General features: G+C 41.3%; 1 protein-coding gene across 4 annotated transcripts in view; it reads left to right on the forward strand.

Moving 5' to 3' along the window:
- Arhgap15 (Rho GTPase activating protein 15) overlaps positions 1–15,185 on the forward strand; it is a 597,306-nt gene extending 582,121 nt beyond the window's left edge. For all 4 annotated transcript variants that reach the window (XM_048426324.3, XM_085681198.2, XM_048426325.3 and 1 more), the window contains one exon: positions 13,865–15,185. In XM_048426324.3, coding sequence (XP_048282281.2) covers positions 13,865–14,048 — 184 coding nt within the window. In that variant the 3' untranslated portion in view covers positions 14,049–15,185. The remainder of the gene's footprint in view (positions 1–13,864) is intronic.
- Positions 15,186–26,684: the final 11,499 nt, after the last annotated feature.

A 26,684-nucleotide genomic window follows, 5' to 3' on the forward strand; every position in this document is an offset into this window, starting at 1 on the left:
TACATACATACAGGTACTCCCACAGAACATAAAATACAAATACCTAAGTCTTTATTAAAAATAGTTATTTCTGTTTCTACTTCTATGCTCTTATTTTTCCCAGAGTAGGTAGGATTGTGCCCTAATTGAATCTAAGATTCCAGTCTTCTAAATGAATTATGATTGCCTTTCAGATTTTTCTGGATTTGCTTTTATCCTGGAGGGCTATGCCCAGGGAGGGCATCTGTTTATATAGTATTTCAATAAATGCTTATTGACTACTTATTACTGTGACCCAAACTCAAATCTTGGTCTATGAAAGTACTCTAGACCGAAAAGGTCAGTCCCGGTGTTGAGGATATTTGCGCTCTGCAGATTAGCAGAAAAGAAAGTGCCTGACTTTCGCAACCTCAGCAGACTGGGGCTACTTTGTTCCGGTTTTCGGCTATCAGCCCCAACTCTCTATTTCCACATTCCATGTGATGCAGTAGAACGTGAAACTATCGTGGGTCATATTCACCTAGATATGCTGCACAGTAATTCCATGCCTGGTATAACAAACATGAAAACTGTAAAATCAAGCTAAACCACTGGAAATTTCCGGAGGAAAATAACGTGACTGTGCCTTCCCTCACATTCTTTGAACCTTCTAGCAGCCTTTATACCCAGGAAAGTAGGCGAAGGAGGAATCAGACAGTTTCTGTCCTGAGACCTCACTGATGTCTCCATTCTCCCTTCCCTGCTCAGAAGGTCTATCTGTGGCCTACTAGCATTGTAGCCTGGCTCATCTCTCTATCCACCGATTGGGCTACTCATAGGTGCTGTCCTTTGCTATTCAAATACCATGATTTGCCAAAATCATAAGCATTTTCTCTGCCTTTCCAGTGTATCTCACTCCACTGAGGCCATGAATTCTGCCGAGTCCTAGAAAATGGCAAGAAGCGCAATGCATGCTGGGCAGAAATCTTAGTTAGTATATATTATGCCTTCTCATTTTAAATAATACTTCAATTTTCCCAGAATGTCTATTCTTTGGACATTAATCCAGCAGCACAAATCATTCTTCAAAGATCAACAAATCTGCCATCTACTATAAGGAATCTCAAACGTCCTGCTAAATATTTCTCTTGATGGGGAAGGTGGGCCTTTTCGTGCATAAAATATTGAACAATATTGATGAATGCTCCCAGTACCTCTCCAATATTTATAGGGGAAGTCTAAACTAGATAGTAATAGAGGTAAAACCCTAAGTGGTTAGAATTTTGGATGATTTTTATTTTCTTATTTTGACTTGTCTGCATTTTCCATGGTGATAAGAATCTATGACAGCTTTGAAATCGCCATTTCTATTTTCACAGCACTAATTCTTCATACAAAGAAAACTCATTCCCTCTTCCTTCCATACAATGGCTGTTTGCTTTCACAACATCGTTGCTTCCCTAAGTGTGCTGTGTTTCCAGCCAAACACCTTCAGTTTCTGTCCTATGTCCTTCCTTTTACGAGTGCATTATTCTAGAGCTACCCTGATAACCAGATGGCTTACAGGCTCCTGTTAAAGTTCAGTCACTATAGAAAGGATTAAAAGACTTACTTTCTACTTCCCCTTCCAAAGGGATTCATGTGTGTCTCGCTTAGAGTTTTCCTTGTTTCCTGTCTTCTCTGGGTTTGTAGACTGAGGTTATAGGCTCGTTATCCTTTGATTTAAGTCTAATATCCACTTATGAGGGGGTACATACTGTGTTTGTCTTTCTGTGTCTGGGTTACCTCACTCAGGATGGTTTTATTCCAGTTCCATCCATTTGCCTGCAAACTTAAAGATGTCATTGTTTTTTTTACCACTGAGAAGTACTCCTTGTGTAAATGTACCACATTTTCTTTAGCCATTCTTTGGTTTAGTGGCATCTAGGATTTTTTTTCAGGTTTTGGGTTTTACAAATAATGCTGCTATGAACAGAGTTGAGCAAATGTTCTTGTAGTATAATTGTGCTTCTTTTGTGTATATGTCCAAGAGTGGTGGTATTACTGGGTCTTAAGGTAGATTGATTCACAATTTTCCAAATTGTGAATTTCCATATTGATTTCCAAAGTGGCTGTTCAAGTTTGCACTCCCACCAGCAATGGAGGAGCATTTCCCTTACTCCACTTCCTCTCCAGCATACGTTTTCATTAGTGTTTTTGATCTGAATCATTCTCACAGGTATAAGATGGTATCTAAGAGTTGTTTTGATTGACATTTCCCTGATGGCTAAGGATGCTGAGCAGTTCCTTAAGAGCCTTTTGGTCATTGAGATTCCTCTAAACTGGCTCTTTGGAACCCATTCCCTTTGGAGAATACCTTGCCCAGCCTAGATACATTGGGGGGGGGGGGGGGACTTGGTCCTGCCTCAAGTGGTAACAGACTTTGTTGACTCCCCACAGGAGGCCTCACCATCTCTGAGGAGTGGATGGGAGGTAGGGTGGGGGGATGGTGGAGGGAGCAGGAGGATGGGAGGGAAAGGGAACTGAGTCTGGTATGCAAAATAAGATTTTTTGAAAAATAAAAAAAGACTTTCACTGAGAAAATAAAGCAAAATATGGACAATAGAATGATAATCCTCAAATTGCAAATGATAATCAGCTACTCCAAGGACATTTGAAACAAGAAGATATCTCTGCCAGACATAGACTGCCAAAGACCTTGTGAGGATGTCCTCAGAGGGAGCTGACACTCCCTTCACTTATATAATAAGGAGAAAACAGAGATTAACGAGTTCTAAGTACACACTGATAACATTCTTCCTAGGCTTTTCAAACAACACAGGGTAAATATTTAAGACCCATGTGTTGCACTAATTTCTTTTAATTAGGTGCATTGTTCTGTGATCTTAATTAATGCAGAGCCATGTACAACACTTGATAGTTCGTATAAGATGTGACCAGCACATACTAGCATTTCAACAGGTTCATTTGGAAAACTCAGGTAGAGAATAATAGCACTCTTATGAATGCTTGCTTCCTAAAAATACTCCAATCGTACGATACATTTTCTAGATGTTTCTTCTAACTGCAAGTGGGATCTTCGAATTATCAGTTCTTAGGTAGCAGAACAAACTTATATTACTCTTGGGAGCACATTTAGATGACTAAAACTATCCTAAAGTCTGAGGGAAGACACTTAGCTGAAAGCAGAGTGGAGCTGAGATTCTCTGTCATTCCACCAGCAGTGTGTTTCCATTGTGGTAAGAAAACCATGACACAAGAGAGAAAATCATTCATACTGGTGTGCTGATATTTTGTTTGTGATCTAACAAATCAAGCTTGTCTAAAGATCCTTTAACCTCAGCACTCAGGAGACAGAGGCAGACGGATCTTTGTGAGTTCAAGGCCACCCTAGGCTACACAAGATTGAATCCCTCTAAAAGAGAAACAGCCAAGCAGTATTGGCTCACACCTTTATTCCCAGCACTAGGGAAGTGGAGACAGGAATTAATATGTCTGGGTGGAGGACTCTAAGGAGGGAGGAGACAGGAGCTCAGGATTTAGTCTGAGGTTTTGTAGAGACAACATTCAGTGTGAGAACTTGTAGAGACCCCATTTGGTCTGAGGATTTCGTAGAGGTAAGAGCTAGAGGCTGGCTTCTCTGCTGCTCTGGTCTTTAGCTTTTGCCCCCTAATATCTGACTCCACGTTTTTGTTATTAAGATCAATTAGAATTCATGCTATCTACTCGATCTGTTTTTCTTCTGTCTTCTTGTCCTTCTCCTTTGAGCAGTTACGCCCTTGAATGTGAATTAGGAGATTCTGAAAAATGTAAATACGTCTCCCCGGATATCTTGCTGGCCGCAACTCGGTTCATCTGGCTGCAACTCTTCCCCAAGTCTACTTCAGGCCTCACTGTTAGGAAGAGCTCTGACTTCAGACTCGAAATGCTGGATCTTAGTCCTGTGCAAAGCGAGTGTCTGCATCCCACGGCGTTACTGCTCTCTCCTCAGTGGCTTCGGTCAAAGTACTCAGTGTCACTTTAGGTCATTTCCCCCACCTGAAGTTCACCAGAAAGCTTCCTGTCAGTTATGAAGGACAGGGAGGAGGAACAAGCCCAGTGACATTACAGTGATGTAGATAGTCAGGTCCTGCCTCCAAATACACGGTTAGGTCGCAGAAGGGCTAGATATGCAGGTATGTGTGCCTGTGAGTATAACCATCTACCAAAAAATATCATGTCACTAATTGTTTGGTAACAAGTGAATTATTCAACAATTGGCTGGCATTGGGAAAAGGATAAATTTATATTGTGATCACACTTCCAAACCAAACTAGAGTAAGGTAAACTCGGGAGTATAATCAAGAATAAAAACTGACATCATTTTTTTTTTAACTAAGAGAAGACTGGAGAGCTGTATTTGCTCTCTTTATATGGCTGAATTTTATGATAGTGACAATAATGGTATAAATTGCAGGAGGACTACCACATGTGACTATATAAACGTGAAAGAAAATAGAATTAAGAAACAAAAAGACTCAGGAGCTCTATTTGTGATAAAAATGGTGAAAGTGTTATCATGGAAATCCCTACGGTCTCAGAAGTCTTCACAGAAAAGACTCTTCCCTGCAGCAACTGTCTGTGACAGAAAATGAAGGAGCGATTTGTTAGCCGCCGACTGATGAAGGCTTAAAGAACCTAGGTATCTCCATCCTATAAAATGAAATGACTTCTTTTTAAAGAATCCAGTACTTTCTGGGTGGCAAGTTGGAAAGATGCCTGTGATATACATACAGTAAAAGAGTGGACGAGCAAATTTTGTATGTTACTACTTCATTCTCTTTTTAAATATGGCTGCATTGCTGGGCAATGGTCGTGCACACCTTTAATCTCAACACTAAGGAGGCAGAGACAGGCGGATCTCTGTGAGTTCAAGATCAGCCTGGTCTACAAGAGCTAGTTCGGGACAGGCTCCAAAGCTACAGAGAAACCCTGTCTCAAAAAAAAAATCTGCTGCATATTATATATTTTATACAGGTAGCCTATGAATATATATTATCATATATAATGATAGGGAAATCAATGGTTAAGTAGAAAACTATCTCGAAGTCATACCCACTGGCTAATTGTAACCACAATGAAAGCATTTCATTAGGAAACAGGGGAGACTTTGCTTGTTACCCTAGGTTCTTTTTCTTAGCACATTTTTAAGGATTATACAGTAGTTTTTATAGCAATAAACAAATGGACTAAATAAACCAGCACAAAATTATGTGCTCTCCATAGAGAAGATGGCAAGAAATATTCACAAGAGAAAATAAACAACTCTATTTATTTGCATTTGTTGATTTCTTTTCCAGTGCTTATACTAAAGGATCTAAAGTTTAAATAATAGTATGTAATAGCTAGCTATTTTTCATCTCCAGTGATTACATTTTAAAGACTATACCAGATAATAGCGATGACAGCAAGGCCTTCCTACATGTTACCATGTTGGTTGAAGGATCAGTGCTTGTCTGAGGCAAAGACTTATCCCACCTGAGAACTTGTAAAGGGCACCTGTTTGCCCAGTGTCTCCCCCAGCTTCTTGCATCAGATTCCTGGGAGACAATCTCAGTGGTTTGTGTTCCGTACACCTTTCCAAGTGGCTCCCGTGAACAATAAGGTGAGATCCTCTGGCACGCTCCCACTAAGGGCAGGACTTCCCACCACCACAAACACTATGTTCTGAAGCCGTTCTGTGTTTGTGGAGGTTAAAATGCACCGCACCCACTTGCCTCTACCCACTGAAGGATACAGGCAAAGAGTCATTCCCCATCTCCCCCAGCCATCGGGTTTTCTGCAGAGAGTGCCGAGAGCCTCCAGTGGCAGGCCGGCACGGGACGGGTGAATTAGCCTGCTCAGAATGTAAACCACTACCTAAGGAAACGCTACAAAATTTGACAACAGAATATGTGGTCAAATTTTGCTGTTGTTTACTAATTTTATGTGTACTAAATCCTTTGCTCATGCCCATTTTCCCATATAAGGTAATGACAAAGCAATCCACATTACACATCTGAGACAGAGCGATTGTTCGTGTTAGGCCCGAGAAATGCTGAATTCAGAACTGTAGCATTAGTATTTCCTCAAATACAAACAGCAATTACGCTATGTATTCATTTACATTCTCTACATACTGACATTGTAATTTTTTTTCCCCAAACCCGAAAACATACTCCCCAACGCCCTTAGAATTGAATCCCTAACCTTTACGAAGGTCACTCAAGTCCCTCAGGAGTACCTCCCACCTCCACACCCTGGCTCACTAGTCCATGGTCACACTGGACTTTTCTCTACTTCTACAATGGCAGCCCAGCTTCACCCTGGACCACTGCACCTGCTGTACCTTTCCATGAATCGTCCCTCCCTGATACTTGTGCCTAAGCATGACAGGACTCGTTCCTCCATCCCACGGGGACAGGGATTTTTTTGGTTTTGGATCACCCTGTCAGCTAACATGCAGCATATCCACGACACTACCCTGCTCCTTGAACTTAGGAGAACTATTTGAAAATGGCGGCAGTCAGATTCCGCCTATGCCATGTAAGCGCGAATCTCAGAGGTGAGAGTCTAGGTCACTGGGATTTTTAAAGTGCTTGGGGTCAGTAGAACTACCCCTTCCTTTCTGAGTTTCCTTGTAAACCATGCCATGATTGAAATCGCAATATCTATTGAGTCGTGTGGGCTTGGCTGTCTACCCCATCCCCCCGCAAGATTCCAGCCACTCCTCAGGCTCCTTAGAGGATGGGTTTGGCACACCCTGCAGACACCAGACTCTGGATGCTGAGGTCTTATTTATAATACCAAATATAATGTGTCTGCTATGGAAAGAGTTGTTACACCACATTGTTTAGGGTAGATGTAAAGGAAAAACTCGATAGTCTTTCAACACAAATGCAATTTTTCTCAAATGTTTCCCATCTGAGGTTGGTTAGATCCCCAAATACAAACGCTGTGGATAAGGGAGACCGGCTGTGGGTGTTCCTACTGGGTGAGGCCTCTGCCTGTTTTGCTTGCTGCAACTATCTCAGCATTCAGAATAGCACCCAGTGCATAGAAGATTATTAAGGATTGCACTTTTTAAATTATTCTTATGGACTGGTGAGGTAGATCCACGGGTAAACAAATATAAGGACCTGAGTTCAAATTCCCAGTACCCACATAAAGCCAGGTGTAACTGTGCCTGTCTAGAGCCTCAATGCTCCCATGGCAAGATGGAAGGCAGAGACAGGGTGCCCAGATACTCACAGGCCAGCTAGCTTTGAATTCAACAAGGCAAAAAGCCATATCCCCTTTCTCACATAAGGTGAAAGATGAGGATCAGCCTCCGCCTGCATGCTGCAGCGCACATGTGACTTCCCTCACTCTGAGTGCCTCCGTGCACATACACATACACACAGAAGAATTGGACTCATAAAAATGTCACGTTTTCTCCAGTCATTCTTCCTTCCTTTATAACTCAAGGAAAAGTTAAGTTTATTTTCAAATATGTTTGACGAGCACTGGCGTACCTGAAACACTATGATTAGCACATGAAAGCATCCAGCTACGGTACCAATAGTATTCCCTTCTGGTATTTAGAACCGCGGTGCTGTGGCTCTGACGGCCCATTTTATTTATCATTGTTGATACCTTACAAAATGCATAACTAGAAATAAGCCATTAATTGAAGCCCACGGCTATTCATTTTTAAATTCTCATTCCCTATATCCTGTTAGACAATGTGAATATTATTCTAAGGGTGCTTTAGTCTATATCTATAATGTCTGATCAATAAAGATATGAGACAAGTGGATAATTGAAAGTGTTTCAATCTTCTGTATTGAAATTAATGCAAAGTAACTCGATAAATTTTAAAGAGCAGGCTGTGTTACCTATCAATAGGCAATTGCCATATTGGGTTTTTTTCCTATAATGTATTTTTAAAAATTATATATGCATGGTCTTAAAGATCATTTAAAGGCAAAACTGTCAGAATATAGCAATAACTTCCACTTGGGATGCTAGCCATGAGCTAATTTTTGGAAACTAATAATGATATAGTATCTGGGTACACAATTGAAGACTACAATTAGTTCAAGCCAATCGATTTCCAGATTGACATGTGACAATGGCTGAATCAGATGTGAGTGATCACTCTGAGTCACGCTGATGCTAAGTGCAAAATGTAAGTGTGCTCCTGCCTTTAGTAGAGTTGAGCATTCTCCTGACATATGCCATAACTTCAGGAGAGGAGGTGCGAGCTTCGCAAATTCCCCAATCTCATAAAAGGCCAGAGGAGACAGCAGAATAGTTTGCGCAAACGGAGGGAAGGCAAGCATATGGTTAGCACGTATCCCCTCAAAATAGTCACAACACATAAGAAACATAAGTTGAGCATATTGAAGACTGATTCTATTTGTAACAGGCTCTCTTTACTAAGTGGTCAAAATGACGGCTAACATTTCGCACGCGGTGGCTGAGATGGCTGAGATGTGCTTTGCATGCCAGGTGTGTGACTTGGCGAGACGCGTTTGTCGCCACACTCTTCCCCAATCCAGTAACACCCCCCTAGAAGCTCCTCAGGCAGGAAGAGGAACGCTGCAATACATTCCCAGAACTGAAAACTTGTCCTACGGACAGTTATGTGGCTTTCTGTGTACATTACCATGGGAACAGCAAGAAACAAACTTAAAAGGAAGTTTGCAGGCTGGTGAGATGACTCGGTTGCTAAAGGCACTCGAGGCCAAGCCTGAGAATCTGGGTTTGATCCCCAAGACTAACATGTCTGAAGCAGAGAACCAACTTCTGGAGGTTCTTCTCTCAATCAGATGCACACACACATGCGTGTGTGTGCGGACACACAATAAATAAAATATATTTTTAAAAAAGACGCCCCCACCTCTCAGCTATCTGCTTGAACATGCGCTATTAAATATGTTGCTTGTCTTGATTCCATATCAGCTTTTAGTTTGATACCAAACCTCTCTTTCCTTGAGTCATTTGGCTGTGATTGTATACAACCAAGAAATTTCTTACAGTTAGTTCAAATTCTGCTCATGTTTGGAAAAACATACCAAGCATAAAGCTTTTCTGGGTTTTGTTTGATTGGTTGGTGGTTTTGGGGGTTTTGGGTTTTTTTGTTTTATTTTGTTTTTTGCTTTTTGTTCTGACCTGGAGTCCAACATCTGTAGTGTTGTAGTGCAGATTGCATTTTTAATAATCCAAAATCGATGGGTCACTGTCACTCTTCCTTTGGCACCCTGACAGGGAGTGGGAGTCACCTTTTCTCTCCCTATATTGCTATAAGGTATCACTCTTCTGACCTTGTGGGAAAAAAATCTGATCCATTCAAGACTGTACAAATTTGGATTTAACCTAGTGTTATACGCGTTGTTACTACAATGAACATGTATCGATTGCTATTGCAGAGCACAGTTATAAAATCATAGTTAAGTCTTTGCTAGGTTCTATTAGATAAAAAAGTGTCTCTTTAGTCTTTCTCAATGAAGAGCTGAAGCCTGGTAGTCAGCTATTGGCGGGAGCTTAATTTTCAGTTCTTCAAGTTGCTGAAAATCAGGTATCTTTGCTACTAGGGTTTGTTTCTTGGGAATAAATTAATAGCAAATAAACACCTATCAAGGGACTTTCCAAATACCGACAGAAGAGCTAAATGATTTTTATAACTTTCCAATCATCCACCAATTCAGAGTATATTATAATCTCTCAGCCACATCATCACTCTTGAATTTCTCACTCATATTTGTTCTCTGCCATTTTGCCTTTGTTCTGTGATGAAGGACGTGTGTCTTTCAGCCTTTTTTTCTGGAGACAGGTTAAATTGCAGCTCAGAAGTCACAACACTGCCATGGACTTTAAGGATGATGGAATGTGTCCACCTAAAGAGGAGAACTCTCTGGGCTGGTAGCCGAGACTGCAGACCCAGAGAAACACAGGCGCATCACACGCAGTAGGTTTTCCGAACCGCAGACAGGCCCTTGGCAGAGAACACTAGGTCAGGGTTTCCCGGAGTGTACAGCTCAGTGCCGTGGAGGCACAAAAGCCAGCATGCCATTTAAGTCAGAGAGGACTACACAGGCTGCTACACCGGCTGAGCATGGGCAGGACAATTTTTTTCTGCAGTCTTTCCAGGGTCTTAATAACAGTTCTGTGCATTAAAATTTTCCAGAGGAAAAAACAAAGCTCAATCTTCTTCAAAACTTATCTCGGATGCCATTTTTATGAGGCGTATGACAGACATGGTGTTGCTCAGAACTCACTTTTGGTGAGAACTTTCTGGAATGTAGTGCCAGCTGTGGCCTCCCCTCCAACTACTGGAAGAACTGCTTACTGCGCTTTTGTTGTCCTCCATAGATATGCGGTTACACAAAGTGCACGCAGGGTTTTTACTGCTTTGGTTAGTCTGTGTTCTTGTGTGTGCTTCACCAGTAGCTAAGCCCTTGACTGCAATTCGCGTCTACTCACTTGGGAGACTGGAAAATGTGCTATTTTGATGTGACGAATAAACAATTTTTCATAATATTCTAACTAAATTTGGGAAACTGGGGTTGACTCTCTATGTGCTCCTCAAGCGGCCCCTAACTATGCAGGCGTCTAGCATTAACCCGTTTGCCAGGCATCCCTAATTTTAGAGCTTTTTTTGCTCGAAATTTTCTATAGACACGTGAAGCAGCAATTTCCACATCAGATTGGCCCTCACCCTCAGCATCATTTCTTACCTAACGATTGGTCTTTGTGACATATCAACTACTGTTCATTGATACTCAGAAAATAAATCGTTGACTACATACACACCAACAGGATATATTTTATAACAGTAAATAAGGTAATTAGCACACATACCACATAATGCACACCCATGTTGTCTTATCTCCTGAACTACATCTTGCTTTTCTCGAAGGCATAGCAATTGACTTGATTTTCTTAATTTAAGAAACAAATTTAAACTGCTATCAAAATGTAATCTGCACTAATCCAGACACGGTGAAACAAAAAAGTATAAAGCTATGTTATTCTGAAGCGTTTACATTAACGAGATCATTTTAAAGCACTCATCAATTAGCATTATCATTGTCCTGGGTTCTGAGAAAAGGTCTTTTGCCAATACACACACACACACACACACACACACACACACACACACACACAAACACACACACACACAACCTGTAACTCTTGGAGAAGAACAAAGTTTCTAACCTCAACCCAGCCTCGTTTCTCTGTAGGGATATGTTTCCCTAGCTGTACTTTGGGGATGCGAACTGAGCTGGCCTGCCACTGGATGAGTTAGTTACCCCATCACCTTCTGTCAGCCATGATTAGCCCCTGCAGTTACCAAATCTTGGAGCTATCGTGACTTCTGACCTTATGTTTTGAAGGTGTCACCCAGTTTGAGTTTCCAACTATCCCAGTTCTCCTGCCCATTCTTTGTCCAAGAGACATTAGGACTGTCTAAATCAGAAAATATAACACGGACCATGTTTCCGTCTTGCCCTTCCCCTTTCAGACTCTCCAAACTCCCATCCCTAATGACCTGGCACTACCCAGGTGCCACTACCCAGGTGCCACTGCCAGGCCATTTGCCATCACACAGTCAGTACTGCCTGAGATTTCTGTCTGCTTTCCCCATAGCCTATAACAAAAGAGAACCGCTCTCTGCTGGGTGAACCTCCGCAGCTGAGACGCTTGCTGTCAATGGGTAAAGTCACAGCAACCTTTGCCTTCTGAGCACTCAATTACTTGTTACGTTTTTGTTTTTTCCATTTTTGTCTTTGGCAATTGTTCATGACTTGGCGTCACTGGAGTTGGTATCATAAAAAGCATTCAGTTAAAAGCAAAAGATAAAAAAAAAAAACTTTTTTTTACCTTAAAGTAAGTCTCACTAATGACTTTTATAGCAACCTTGCCAAGAAGTTCCAAAGATCTTAAACTGAGGTAAACTGCCATGCTGTGGGGAGCTAAGGCCTGTTTCACTCAACAGATGTGGGGAGAGGAGGCTTAAATCATTTTACAGCCTTTGAAAAAGGAAGCATCAAAGTGACCTAGTCTTTTTTCCTCCCAAAGGAAACTTTAAATTTGAAATCTCTGATAACTAACTGAAACTCTAAAAATATGAGACTCCCTTCCAGAAATGTAGTCATGCCAACAATACTCACAGGTACAAATGTTCTCAACTTAAAACAGGAAGAAAAGAAAAATGTGAGGCAGAATGTCTTGAATTTTCACTCAGAACTGAAGTCATTTTTGGTGGTGACGCACGCTTTTAATCCCAGCACTTGGGAGGCAGAGACTGGTGGATCTCTGTGACTCTGAGGTCAGTAGATGTACAGAGTGAGTTCCAGGACAGGCTCTAAAGCTATGCAGAGAAACCCTGTCTTGAAAAAGACAAAACACAAAAAAGAAAAGAAAGAGAAAAGATTGCAGCCATTTTGCCCACAATAAATATGCTGTAACCAAATTGACAACCACAGTTGTCCAGTGAAGGAGGAAAATTCAGAGCCTCTTATTGTAGACTCAATAATTGCGCAAGGCAGAGAGGAGTGAAACGTTGACCCCATTATAAAGCATAAGGGCGTTACCAGACACTCTGAGATGATGTGTCCTGAGGAGCTGGAACCACGCACCCCACTACCAGCCTTAATTCTGCATGACATCAGTCCCTATGTTCACAGAGCCCCGGCCATTTCACCTGCTCAACAGAGCTAGCAACAGAACCTACTTTGTTGGGTTATTATGAGGATTAAATGTCACAATAAAATCATTTAAAATAATGGTCGATTATGGTTGCTTGGGAAATTTTAAACCAAGTACATTTTTCTGCCAACACTCCGTTACATTAACCTGGGCTGTGCTCAGGTACAAGCCAGAGCATGGAACTTCAAGGATCTCGTTGGAAAGTAATGAAAGCAAAGAGTCTGCTGTCTCCTCCAACTCTGGACTGCGTAGACCAGCATAGGCCAAGTAAGACAGTGTCAAGGTCTCAACAGTTCAACCAAGTTTCACACAGAGCACGGAGGACAACAAAATCACTGTCTCACTCATACTTCCTTGGATCAGGCTGTCTGGAAGTCTACAATAGCTTTTCTTAGCCCATGCCTTATGCGTGCTGTCTTCTTTCCTTACTGTCGTTAAAACCATGCCCCCCAACTATCAGCTATGAGACCATTCCCTATGTAAGTGTCGATCTGGCAAGAAGGTTTGATTTTCTTTGAAAAGTCCTTTGGTGACATGTAAGGTGTTCCTTAAATACAACAGCTTTGTGGTACTGAAGGTATCCCAGCTTTCTATGCACTCCTAATGTGAGCAAGTACCTCTCTAATCTCAGAAGGATTCTTTCTCTGTAGGAATGATAAGACATTCTGCATTCTACTGAGGCATGAGAAAATAACCCATCCAACTGAATGGAGAAACAGAATTTTGACATATACCCAAAAGTCTCAGGACCACACCTCCTATGCAAAGCATATTTCGGTTAACTTCTGCCAGGAACATGTCCCTCATTCTAATCGCTAAAGTCTTATCCCAATCTCTATATTTGTCTTCTATCACTAATTATGCACTTATTTTTTATTATTATTTTGGATTCTAATACAGTCTATGAACATGTTACCTGTATTCTCCATTGATTATAAATGCTTCAGAGGCTGTGTCTTTTTAATTCAACAATAATTTTGCTGTTTAACATGTTTATTGAACATCCACAATAGCCATTTATGGAATTAAAGCTGGACAAGATGACGTTCTGATTCCATTCAGTAGTTCAGGAAGAGCTCATGATCAAACAGTGTGGCGTGGATCTTCATTTTTATTTTTATTTTTTCCTGGAACTAGAGCTAGCCACAATTTCACCCTAAATGCCAATCTTTATTTTTTTTCTTCTCCCCAGGATAGTGGCCAAAGCCTCCAAGAATCTCATGTCGACACAAAGCTTAGGGATTGTGTTTGGACCCACCCTTCTGCGAGCTGAAAATGAGTCGGGAAACATGGCGGTTCACATGGTATACCAGAACCAGATAGCGGAGTTCATGCTGAACGAGTATGATAAGATCTTCAACTCGAAGGAAGACTGACAGACAAGACAAGCGACTGCGTGTGTTCACATCTGTCTTGATGCCTAATATTTTTACATTTCTGTAAACATAATTCTGAAATATTTTTTCCTTCCAAGCGACAGATGCTTCATTTTGTGAAAACTTAGTGATGATTTTGTATTTAAGTTCCAAACATTTGAATAAAATAAATGACAATATTTTCCTATATGTGTTCTACATTAACCCCTTGAGTGGTGTTCCTCGTAGCATTCTAGAAATACATCACAAATGTCTCACACTCTTAAATAGTGTGTACAAGACAGCACCAAGGCATAGGGGTACTACTGAGCCTTGGCATCCTGTATGTGCTGATGTATGTGCAGATATGTGAGCATGTAGAGAAATTGTGGGTAAGTTTGAGAGTGTGTCCATGTGTACCTTATCAAGATCCATGTGCATCAATGCATCAACTAGGTCCCCACATGTCTAAGCATCCACAGAAAGAACACAAGCAATACGAGGGTATCTCTGTTCTCAATCAAAATAGAGTAATCTCATCTTTCAAGTGCACAGCCCAATGATCGTCAGTGATGGGTGAGCTTTGCAAATACAACATGCTGAGCGGTAGCTTTCCTGAAGAACAAAAGGACGGTTCAAGAGATTTGTTTGGACTGTTCTTTCTTTGTGGGTAAAAACTATTTGGGTTCCACAAACATACCATTTTGTAAATTAAATGGATTGATCTTTATTTTACACAAGGATTGCATTGCTGTCCCATGTTCATTCTTCATCAAATTGTGTATCTTCCCTTTCCCCAGCTATGCCATTTTATGTAGAATTTTTAATAAGTTTTGAAAGCTGTTTTATTGGTGAGTTATACTAAGTCCGGCTAAAAAGAACTATTTTTAAATGCTTGTACTATTATGCCCTAAGGATTTCTTGACCAGACTCATTTTATTTTATCCATTTGATGGTTACTTTTCATTGTGATTGATTAAACGAAGGAATAACTGTCTAGAATATATCAAACATTGCTGTATTTTGAAAAGTGTGTTCTAGTTGAACATATCTCATGCCGTTTTATGAAAGAGTTCTGCTGATAAAAAATGTAGACTTATGTTTGACAGCCTTTTAATAAACTCAAATGGAATGAATAAAGCTAATCCAGTGTGATAAGGAAGTCTAGCTCTTGATTTAATCCTAAGATGAAAAATAAAGCATGGAAATACTATGTGTGAAACATGGATCCAAGAGCTGACACTCAGAGCAACAATGAGCTCAGAGACATGCTGTAGCATGGGTCGGGTGTTCAGAGATGAGAAAGACAGCCTTAAGAGAGAGTCAGATGTTCAAGTACCAGCATCCGCAGTGCTGCCCGAAGACACTAGCTTGAGGGCTTGAGGAAGGACACAGTATGCTTGTCCCTCTTGAATGTCTTTATTTTAGTAAAGGTGCCAATACATGGGCTCACAGCCAATAGTGAAGCAGGCACAATTAATTATTCACCATGGTTTCAACAAGTGGGATGTACACACATCATATCACAAAGCCAAAAGAAGTCACAAGAAAGAGATTATCTAAAGCTATCAGTAATAGTGAAGCGATAGGATGTCTAAGCTGGAAAGGATTCTTACATGTAAAACTGTACTTATACCTTTCAATAAAACACAGAGAAACAGGAAACACGGGTTGCTGGCTTTTATTTCTAGTCTTCCTCAATGCTGTAACATCCTCAATGAAGTCTTTTCCAAGGCTTTAATTATTTCTCCTTTTGAAAAGTGAACCGCAGGGTTAGAGGCTCCAGGAGGGAAATGCTGTGTCTTCACGAATCCATCTTTTAAAGTTATTCTGGAAGCTTTGACCAGAGAGAAATCATACTGAAATCCAAAGAGTGTGGCACTACCTGCTTTGAGCAAAGATTGACGTCCCCTTGCCTCTGCTGCCTTCCAGATTCATAATCTTCAAAAGCATCAGCGTCTTGATTTCCAATCAGATGGGATTTAGCCTGATTCAGACCCCAGCTGTGTCCTGTCCCTGCCTGCTAAGGGCATTGCATCAGAGAACACGTTTCCTCTCTAGAGGAAGGCCTTTCCAAGGTACTGAGCCAAAGTGCCCATCACAGGCTCACATTTGCTCACTCGAAAAGTACAGAAAGGTCATGATATCCCACCACGTTTCAGTTAGCCATGATGTCTAGAATCACTGTCCCCCGTGTTAAAACCGAGTTTCTGCGCTAGGTTGGAGCACTAAACGATTTTATGAAACTGGACAATATTCTCCATTCAAATAACAACAACTAACAACAAAACAAAACTAGCAAAGTTAGCAAGGGTTTCTTACTCACCTGGTCTGAGCCAGGCCCAGTTTGAGGCGCCAATGTTAAGATTGCCATATAAAGTACATATTATGTATCACCACCCTCTGTAGGAAAGGAAGACAATTGTCTAAGGATTAATTACCATCCAGTACAAGATCATAGATGTTGGCCACTGGGGCAACCATGTCCACCTCAGGGTTCAACACCTGTACAGAGAAACGCTAAAGAGAGATGGGCACTGCCCGTTACAGAAACATTGACCAATTATATTAGTTGGTGTTGAAGAAACAAGTTGTAGTTGAGAAAACCAGATAAGGTTTCACTGTGGAGATACTCTGGGGAACCTTTTGTACAATCTTGACTGATTACTAAGATTTATTAGACAAGGAAAAATACAGAAGGCACACCAAATAGGAATGAGGAATGGTGTGCACCAGAACAGGGGAAGGTCTGACACCTCCAAAGAAAACTGAGAAAGTCAGCAATTAGAGTTGATGTATATATGTCTAGTGATTTGGGAAGACAGAGCTACAGAAAGCAGGATATTCAGATCTTTTGTGTAGACAGAGGTGATCCACTGTGGGCTGTAAAATAAGAGAGACACAGAATAACTTGGACGAAGAATCTCTAAATTTCCTAGAGGTAAAGAGACACAAACCTATTTGAGAAGTCTCCTGTTCTCTTACTGGGGCTAGGGCTCTGCAAATACACGGGTCATGTGTCTGTAATTTTTTTTAATATTTCTTAACAGTGCAGTAATATTCTCAGAGGCATTTCTACATAACAATAAGACCTTCTAATCTAGCAAATAAGAACGCAAATCTGCACCTGTCTCTCTGGAAAAATCAAGCCAGATAGAATGCCCACTTCATCAGGCCTTCCCCACCCAGCTTGCCAGAGATTGCCTCTTTCTTCCTGGAAAAGGTGGCTCTTCCATCTTACGTGTTCTGAGTCTGGCTTCACTTAGCATGTGCCATATGACAGGATCATCATGCCACAGCTTGTAATTGAAAGCCTTGTGATGGTTCGCCCTATCCAATTAGAAGACAAAGGATCCAATTAAGAAGAAGGAGACAAGCTGTGAGAAGGACGCCACCACTTGCCAATAGTGCTGTCCTCGCAGCCCAGCGCCACCAGAGAGTGACCTGCACTTCTCTCTTCCACACTTAGTTTTGTGAATTATAAGTTAATCACCCTGTCAATTCCTAATTAAAAGGCCCTGCAAAGATTTTTATCCAAAAGGACCATCGCTAAAAGTTCTGGGTCAAATTGCTCTGTTGTCAAAAATGAGAAAAAATTCCAGAACCATATCAGCTCTCTCCTTGGGAATTCAAATCCTAACATATTAAAAAGATATTCTTAAAATTCCGTATCTTCAATTAAAATGCATCCTCTGGTTAGGCCTGAAGACATATAGATGAGTAAATCACACAAACTAAGTAGACTGTATTTATGTATTTAGGTTTACCTGTGTATACACATACGTATATAACAGAATTAATGAAAAAGGAGGCCATGAATTTGAAAGAGAGCAGAGAGGGGTGCCTTGAATAGTTTAGAGGTGAGTCGGGGAAGAGAGAAATGATATAATTATATTGTTAATTTCAAAATTAAAAGAAATAATTTTAAAACGCTTCATCTTCTCTTTAAAATGTAGATAGGTTACTCTCCGTGTGTGTGTGTGTGTGTGTGTGTGAGAGAGAGAGAGAGAGAGAGAGAGAGAGAGAGAGAGAGAGTGTGTGTGTGTGTGTGTGTGTAAGTGTATATCTGTGTGTGTTTCTTTAAGCCAAGGGCTGCAAACTCAGATGCTGAGTAGGGCCAGGCATGTAGCATCGATGAGTACAGAGAAGCAGGCAGCCGGCACTGTGAAGTGGTAACAGCTGGGGAAAAGTCAAGCTCCCTGCCTGGCCAAAAAGCAGGCTTCCACTCAGCTGGAGCTGATGTTGCTCATGTGGGAATGTGAGCCATGTCTCCAGGCCTTCAGATCTTTCATGGAAAGCCAGAATTGAGAATCTCCTATGAAATCTGATTTTTAAGACACTAAATAAGCTACCAAATAAAATACATCTGAGCAGACTCAGCCTAAAGACCGAGTCTTTTTTGTGGCCTCGGTGTTAAGCCTTCCAAGTTGCAGAGCTTGTTCCCCCAGAAAATGGCAGTCTTTGGAGTAAATTGTGGAGATAAGAGAGTGAGCCAGAGCAATGAAAGAACATACAAGCAGCAAAATATGTCGAACTTACTGTTCGGGTTCTGAGCAGATTACTTAATCCGTTTGGAACTCTCTTGCTTTCTGATTTATTAAATGTGATATACATTTTTAAATCTTGCTATCTAATGGAATAATGTGGTGAGAGCTCAAACAGGCAATGCATGGCTCATAAATTGTCACTTAAGGATTTAGATGATTCATCCATAGCTTAATAATAAATAACTTTATAATCTGAAGATGATGGAAGGAAGGTTGGGAGCAAAGTCTAAAAAGTCTTGGATGGCATAGCACATCTCTAGTCAGGTTTTTACACCCTAGATCTTTCCTCAGGAAAGCAACTTTATCAGAGATATTATGTCACAAAGTGAAGTTTGATGCAGGGAGAAACTGCGGGCACCACTGTCAGACTAGACATGATTGCCAAAGCGCTATTCATGCAGTTTGAATTCAGACTGACAGCGGACAGAGAAATTGATCTAGAGATCATCTAACTGTTCTTTGTGAAGGCATTACCCACATCTCTTTGTTAAAATTGCTATGTAAAAAAGAAAAAAAAAACAGTTCCAATTGGACTAAATTTCTATAAGCAGGTCCATTCTGGATTACTTGCTGGGTTGGGGCTACGGTCCATTCTGACATTCTGGCAGTAATGTGCCACTTAAGAGTCATTAATATGTTTGGACCAAGTCATGCCTGCTCCCAGAGCTATCCCCAGACGGTCCTGGGGTCATTCCATTTTCTCGCATCTACTTTCTCACTCCTTTCTCTCGGCCCAGTATGGCTTCTCTCATTCTGTGCAGGCCCACCAAAGAAAACCGGTCCTGGGAAGATTGGTTTGGCTAGCTAACATGTATGAAACATTAGTTCCATATCAATGATGGTCTTATTTGTTGTTTTTTTTTCTCCTCGCAACTGTGTGCATGTCCCTGGTTCATCCTCAAAGAAACACAAATGAAGAAAGTAACGATGTTACCAAGTCCATGTAATTAGTGACTTGCCAAGGCATGATTCAGATCCAAATACTATGGTTCCAGAGGACCATGCCCTGTTTGCATGGGTGATGTTCATTGACAGTTTGACCAGATTCAGGCTTCTGGGAGTGTCTCTGAAGACATCTCCAGGGACATTTAACTGAAGAAGAGAGATCTACTTTGAATGTGGATGGCGCTGTACTGTGGGCTGGGATTTTAACTGAATAAGGAAAGCCCGGGGAGAAAGGGTAGTAACTGGACCGAGCACCCAGAATTCATATGATTTGGGGGCCTGATACACCCAGATGTGGGCAATGGCTCACATGCTTTCCTCACGTTGATGGATGGTACTATCTAACTGTGAGCCAATATAATTCCTCACTCTCATAGCGTGCTATTGTTAGAGACTTTGTCAGAGCCATGGATAAGGTAACTAATGCACAGGTATAGCACAAAGTTCTTCAGGGAATGCAGCTGGGAAGAAAAGGTAAGCATATACACACCCCAAATATTTGCATTCAATATGGGAGGGGTGCTGGTTGCTCTCTTGTGAACGTTCTTGACGGTTTCGCCTCCATATAAACTTTCACAAACGAGCAGAAGGAACATTATGTGAGTTTCCCCAAGAAACGTACAGTATTTCTGTCGCTGTAAGTGGATGACTAAACCGCCTTAAAGATTTGGCTTTTTGAGATTTTAGTAGTCACGCAATAGTTCATTTATCTGCTTTACCTCCATAGTTCTAACTTCACTTCATTGTGGAAAAGTCAGACAAGAAAACCTCTTTTCCCAAATAGATACAAAACACCTGTTCGGGTGACCCTGACCCCGTGTGGCATTTTGTCCACCAGGGTGGAGCCTATTTCCCAGTGGTCACTTAGCATCCGTCATATCATGCTACCCGACATTTTATCAAAATTAGATCTGGCTCTATAGGGGTCCCGAGAAGGATGCAAAAACTGGGTCCCCAGCAGTCTTCCTCTTAAATATAATTGAAAAAGAGGCAGGCATCAGGACACGCTGTGTCTCATGCTGCTGAAGAGTGATCCTGAATCGCTGGAGTGATGAGCACAGAGTGAACGTCTTGAATAGGAAGGATGACAATTTGCTGCAGTGATGTTGTCAAGATGGAAATGTCTTCTGTCTTGATGAGGCGCCTAACAGAAGGGAAGACACACACACACACACACACACACACACACACACACACACACACACACTATAAACAGGCATCTGATTTTTGCTAGCTTATACGTGAGGCAAAGCATCCAGTGTCCACAGAACCCTCAAGCCTGGTTCTGCAGAACACTCCTTATTCAGTCTGAGGGGTGTAAAGAAAGCAGCAAGGGAGAGGCAGTCAGCACCAGGCCCGGGGTGTGTGTTAAGTGCACACTTGTTAGATAAGGGAACCAAGACAAACACCAAGAACAGAAGCAGATGAACATAATCTACCATCATGTTTCCTCTCCAGAAAAATGTAGTGTCTAATGGCTTAGGTGCAGCCAAATCACTGGTATTTATGTTGATTCCTAGCCCTAAATAAAAAAGAAAGAAGAAAGAAAAGAAAAAGAACCATCAAAGAGAATCCCCTTCATCTATGTCTCCTGAAGTCTAAGTCCCTAGGAAATGCTCCTTTTCCCTACAGCTCACGGAGGCAGCAGAGCATCCGGCTTGCCAGTCTGGTTCCTGTAAGTCTGACAGCAGATGCTCACACCCTGCTTCAGACCAGGGAGCATCCTGGCATCTACGACACCCAGTGACATCTTCCACCGCTTCTCTGAACTTCCCACATGTGCGACTTACACGTTGTCTGAGTCCTATGGAGTGAGGGCTTTCTGACCAATCTATCCAAAGCCAAGATCGCTACAAAAATATAAAGCATTGGTCCTGGAAATCCTCCCTTTCCTCTGGCACCCTTTGAGCTGATGAGTTTCCTTGACATACATGCTCACATTTTAAGAGCAGGAGTGTAACCATTGCTCTAACCGTTCTCACATTGCTAGCAAAATGTGTTCTAAGTCCATATTGTGCAGCATGCTTGAAGACGTGTGGATTTTTCCACATCATTTGGTGACATTTTACACAGTTTAATTTCTGCTCTTTCTTGCTAGACCCTGCCTCCCCAGTCTCCCTTCAAACACTCCACCAATAGAATTTCATAGAGCATCTCACCCTGGGCTGAAATTCCTTCCTGTCCTTCAGCATCTATTTGCTTGGCTGCTGGGAAGTCTTGCCAGGAAGTGTCCATCTGTTAAATTCAAACATTCTAAAGAAATGCAAAGGATAGAGGTGTTCAACTCACTATAAAGGAGGGCGTATTAATGGAACTGAGCGATCTGAAAGGAGAACGTCGGGAGTGAGCCACAGGAAGACACCATGGGACAGCGACACTGGGCTCCGGCTCCAGATTTCCTGTCCCATCAGCCTGCCAGGTACGGGCAGCTTTCAAGTTGAAGGAGGAACAGAACACTGCTGGAACCAAAATTGGTTTACGCTCACTATTTTCCCGCTATCAGCTCTAAGGTCACAGTCACTAAAACTGGAAACTTTGAAACGACTTCAAAAAGGCCAACGCTAACCAGATTTCACACTGGATTTCATTTTACTTGGCATTACAGAAAGAATGCAGGTATTAAATAGACTGCTTCCTGTATACAATGAGGTTAATTAGTGGTGAGGGATGGAAAATCAGTGTAGACATAACTCTTTTCGACAGGTATCAAAAATAATCCCCTGATCCCTGCAGACTCCAGCTGCATTGAAAGAGGAGCAATAGAAAAGATTCTTTAAGCACGAAATTTTCAAACATTCTCCAGGTGTCCCCCACACAGTTAAATAGGCCCCGAGTCCCCAGCGCCGAAGCCTGCTCCCATGCCGTTTCTTGCTCTAACTTGGAGGTTCAGCTACTCACACTGAATTTTGTGGTGCCCGGAAAGGCTTTCAGTACAAAGTGCCCGAGATTGCACACACAGACAGAGAGGAGAACAAAAAGAGGACTCTACCGCGGCTGAATGGGACTTCCCTAAGCTCCTTATCAATAAGGTTAATAAGGGTCTATGCAATTTACTGATCACTATAATACAACAGCCTCCTTGTGCTCCCAATCTCCACATTGGCGCTGCCTGTTAATGTTTTCCTCAGCCAATCACATAAAAGAGCCTTCGCCGGCACTCCAGCGAGTACGTCCCAGTTCAGGATCCTGGCCTCTATAAAATCTCTGGTCCGTTATTACACTCCTACCTGCCCTAGTTAAGCAGATTAACAGTTATTTCCTAGAATTTGATCATGAGGTTCTTTGTAATTGAAGCTGGAGTACTCAGATATTACTAAAAAAATGTATTTCTGAGAAACACATTCCTTTTTTCTCCGGTTTAATTTTGTTATCCTCAATCATATGCACGGAATGAAAAAAAATCCAAACTTCTATCTCCTCTAGAAAATACATGTCATATCAAAAAGGTGACAAGAGGGGGGAAAAGTAATTAGTGAGTTCACAGAGTTCAGTGGAAAAGTTAAAATGCAGTAACACATTACTTTTCATGTTAAGATTTCACAAGACAAATCTTGCCTGTGTTTTAATTGCATGTGACCCTGGCAGTCCCGCTCTGAAATGAAGTGCCGTAAAATTAAAGATGACAGACACTCAAAACAAGTCTTGTGATCTTGATTAAACTACAAAGACCACACTCTCTCTGCTGTAACTCCGATATCATGGGCTGTTTTATTTGGGGAATTGCTTCATTAATGCCTTCTTTGACTAGACATGTTTATTATTAAAAAAAAATACGGAATATGGTGATATCTTGCATAGCTAAATAATTCAAAAGAGCATATTATAAACGAGGAATGTTTAAATATGTCAAAGACCTAATTCATATTATAAATGCCCATGATGAAATATATATATTAATTACACGTACATATACACGCACATGGATAAATCACATGCAGATGAATGTGTACACAACCCTCTTTGATACACATGCAACCTACTCTAATCTGGGGCTCTTTACTGCAGACCGGCAAGCGGGTCAACTCATCTGTCATATTTTTTTACGGCCATGTCAAGTTTCTCAGGCCAACAGCCCCTAGAAAATTTAATGTTACCCTATAGAAATGCCATCTGGCAAATACTGTTTGGAATCTTAAACTTTCCAAACATAGTTTGAGAAGAGAGTGGATTAGACTCATGGCTGTTAATAGGAACCCATTCTATCATATTATATAATATATATATATGTATGTATGTATATAATATATATATATATATGACTTTAAAAATACTGCTTTTCTCCTCACTAAAGAACATTTTAAAATCAAGGCATTGGGAGGGAACTCCTTGTTAAGCTGTCTCAATGCCCCCTCCATACGTTTCTAGAGACTCTGGAGCAGGGAGATTGGAACACAGGTACTCCGGGTCAGGCCTGTGTCCTCAACATAACAAGCAGGTCCAATTTTCTTCTGTAGGTTTCATTATACTTTAAATCTTGGAGATTGCATTATTTGATCCTATTTCATGATTACCATTTTCAATGATATATTTCATGTTAAGGAGTAGAAAAATACTGTATTTGTAATGTGTTAGACTAGATGAATACTAATGTCCAGTGGATTCACCAGACAATCAATGTTGGGAAGTCGGGTTTCTAGAATTCTTTATTTCACTGCAGATTCCTGACTTCAAGCAAGTCTTTATAAAAATGTATCATGTTTTTGGGTTCAGAATACAAATGGCAGTTTCTATCCTATCCAATCAAGAGAGGAAAGCTGGTATCACAAAGAAAGCTGGTAACCGGTAACCACATGGAAAGCAAGGAACATAACGTTTCCTATATTATCTTTACTACAATAATTCTATCAATTTTTCCTACATACACAAAGAATCTTGTATTTATGAATTCTTTTTTATACACTCTATCTTTCAAAAAATCAGTCAGCATACCTTTAACAGGAAATGGTTGTTCCTATATACTTCTCAAACCCTGTGTGTAGATCCCTCGGGTATGGGATATGCTATGTCTTTCATATGCAGGATTTTATTTTGTTAGTAGGACTCAGGATTATGAACATAATAAGGTATTTATTGGAACCTCATTATGAGTGGTATTGAGTGACTATAAAACACCGAAAATTCATGTGCACACTGAATCTGTGTCTCAGCCTCTGTCCCAGCCTTAGGGACAGTTCTTGTCACCTCCCCTTCTCAGTGCCTCTTCAATCTGTGTCTCAGTTTTCATCCATGCCCCTTGTCTTCAAATCCAAAGCAGACTCTTGCCTTAGAGGTTATGGTTCCTGGTACCACTAGACTTTGGCAGACATCAGGACTTTCAGAAAGTTAAGGCTATGCTCTTTGTGCTTTTTTTTTTCACCATATTCTCAGTCTGTGGTTAGTAATCATGGGTCTGGATTGGCTTCTATACTTATCAAAACCACTACCTTGTACCCAATTTAAACCTCAGATGGTTCATGTTCAAGACCATCCTAAATTCCACCAAGCCCTTAGGAGTTCACCAAGGTTTCTCTCCCTCTGTTCCATAGTACAGGCTTCCCCGGGGGATTAAATGTAGGTCTAATAAAATCAATTAGTACACATAAGAAAATGAGAAGTCACCCTGAGAGATACCACCATTTAGAATAGGACATAGCGGGCGGTAGTAGCGCACACCTTTAATCCCAGCACTCGGGAGGCAGAGACAGGAGGATCTTTGTGAGTTTGAGGCCAACCTGGTCTACAAGGGCAAGTTCCAGGACAGGCTCCAAAGTGACAGAGAAACCCTCTCTCAAAATAAACAAACAAACAAATAATAGAATAGGACACAGAAGCACCTATGAAATTAAGACATTTGCTTGCTATTCGGCAAAGACATTCAGTATCTCAAGAACAAAACCAGTAAATACGCACATCGCCCTTTCTTACAATGCCCACATGGAAAGTGTGCCAGCCACATGGCCTGTGCCTGCATGGTACTTTTAAGCCATTAGCTGCAATACATCAAAAGCAATGGCATTGCTTTTAATAGGATTACATAGAACCCAAAGGAAGCAGGAAGACTAGTTTTTGAGTGAGTAAACTGGCCAGTAATTTGAATGTTTAACTAAATGATTGGCTGCCAGATTGACAGGTCATCCACACCGAACTAGCCACCATTCCATGAATTTTCATGACTAGAGCCACAATGGCTTATTTGCATGTGTGAAATTCTGCTGTGAAGCTGGCTTTTCAACTGGCTAACACAGCCAGAGATATGTTCCGTGGTGCCACAAATTAGTGTCCTGGAAGTGCCATCACATGAAGTTAGCACAGATCACAGTCGGGCCCTTGGCAATTAACAAAATAAATAAATAACCTGAAGGGCTGGCCGCAGAGATGAACTGAAGGGCTGACCGCAGAGACGAACGCACAGAGTTGAAAATGGGACTAGAATTAGGGCTAGAACGTAAAGGATGGGTGAGGTATGGATAATGGCAAACTCAGATGAATACCAAAAGTGAAGTTCTGGCCAAGAAAAAGTCTTAAGACCATATTGCGAGAAAACCTTGGAATTCACAAAGAAGTACGGATAGGAGTTACTTCTTACACAGCAATGTGCAGTGAAAATTGGACATCGCTGTGGAAATGATTAACAAATAGCTGCTAACAGCTGCTTCATTCTGATGCACTGGGACGGTCGTGCATGCAACAAACACAAACTCCAACTAGGTGGGTGCTTTACCCAAAGATTTATATTCTAGTCCTGGGAGAATCCATACTTCTATGGGCATAAAAGTGGAAATCCCAGGACCTTCTGTCTGCTACCAGCTTCTCTGATGCCGTTTTGTAGTCTTTCTCTGACATACACAATGATGTAATATTTGAAAGATGAAGGAATGTCATCTTTGAAAGGCTACATTGTTGTCCAGAGGAGTAGAGCTAGGAAGTAGCTTTATAAGTGTGTACTTCTTTGCTGTGTTGTTTTATTTTCTTTTTCTGAGACAGGCTTTGTCTGTAGCTTTGGAGACTGTCCTGGAACTAGCTCTTGTAGACCAGGCTGGCCTCAAACTCACAGGGATTCGCCTGCCTCTGCCTTCCGAGTGCTGGAGTAAAGGTGTGTGCCAACCACCGTCCAGTTAATATGTACCTTTTAATAAATATTTCCTCATCCTCCAAATTGAAAAGTTAAGTATGACAAAATTGCCTA

The sequence above is a fragment of the Myodes glareolus genome, chromosome 21, assembly GCF_982192425.1.
Source record: "Myodes glareolus chromosome 21, mMyoGla1.1, whole genome shotgun sequence".
NCBI lineage: Eukaryota > Metazoa > Chordata > Mammalia > Rodentia > Cricetidae > Myodes > Myodes glareolus.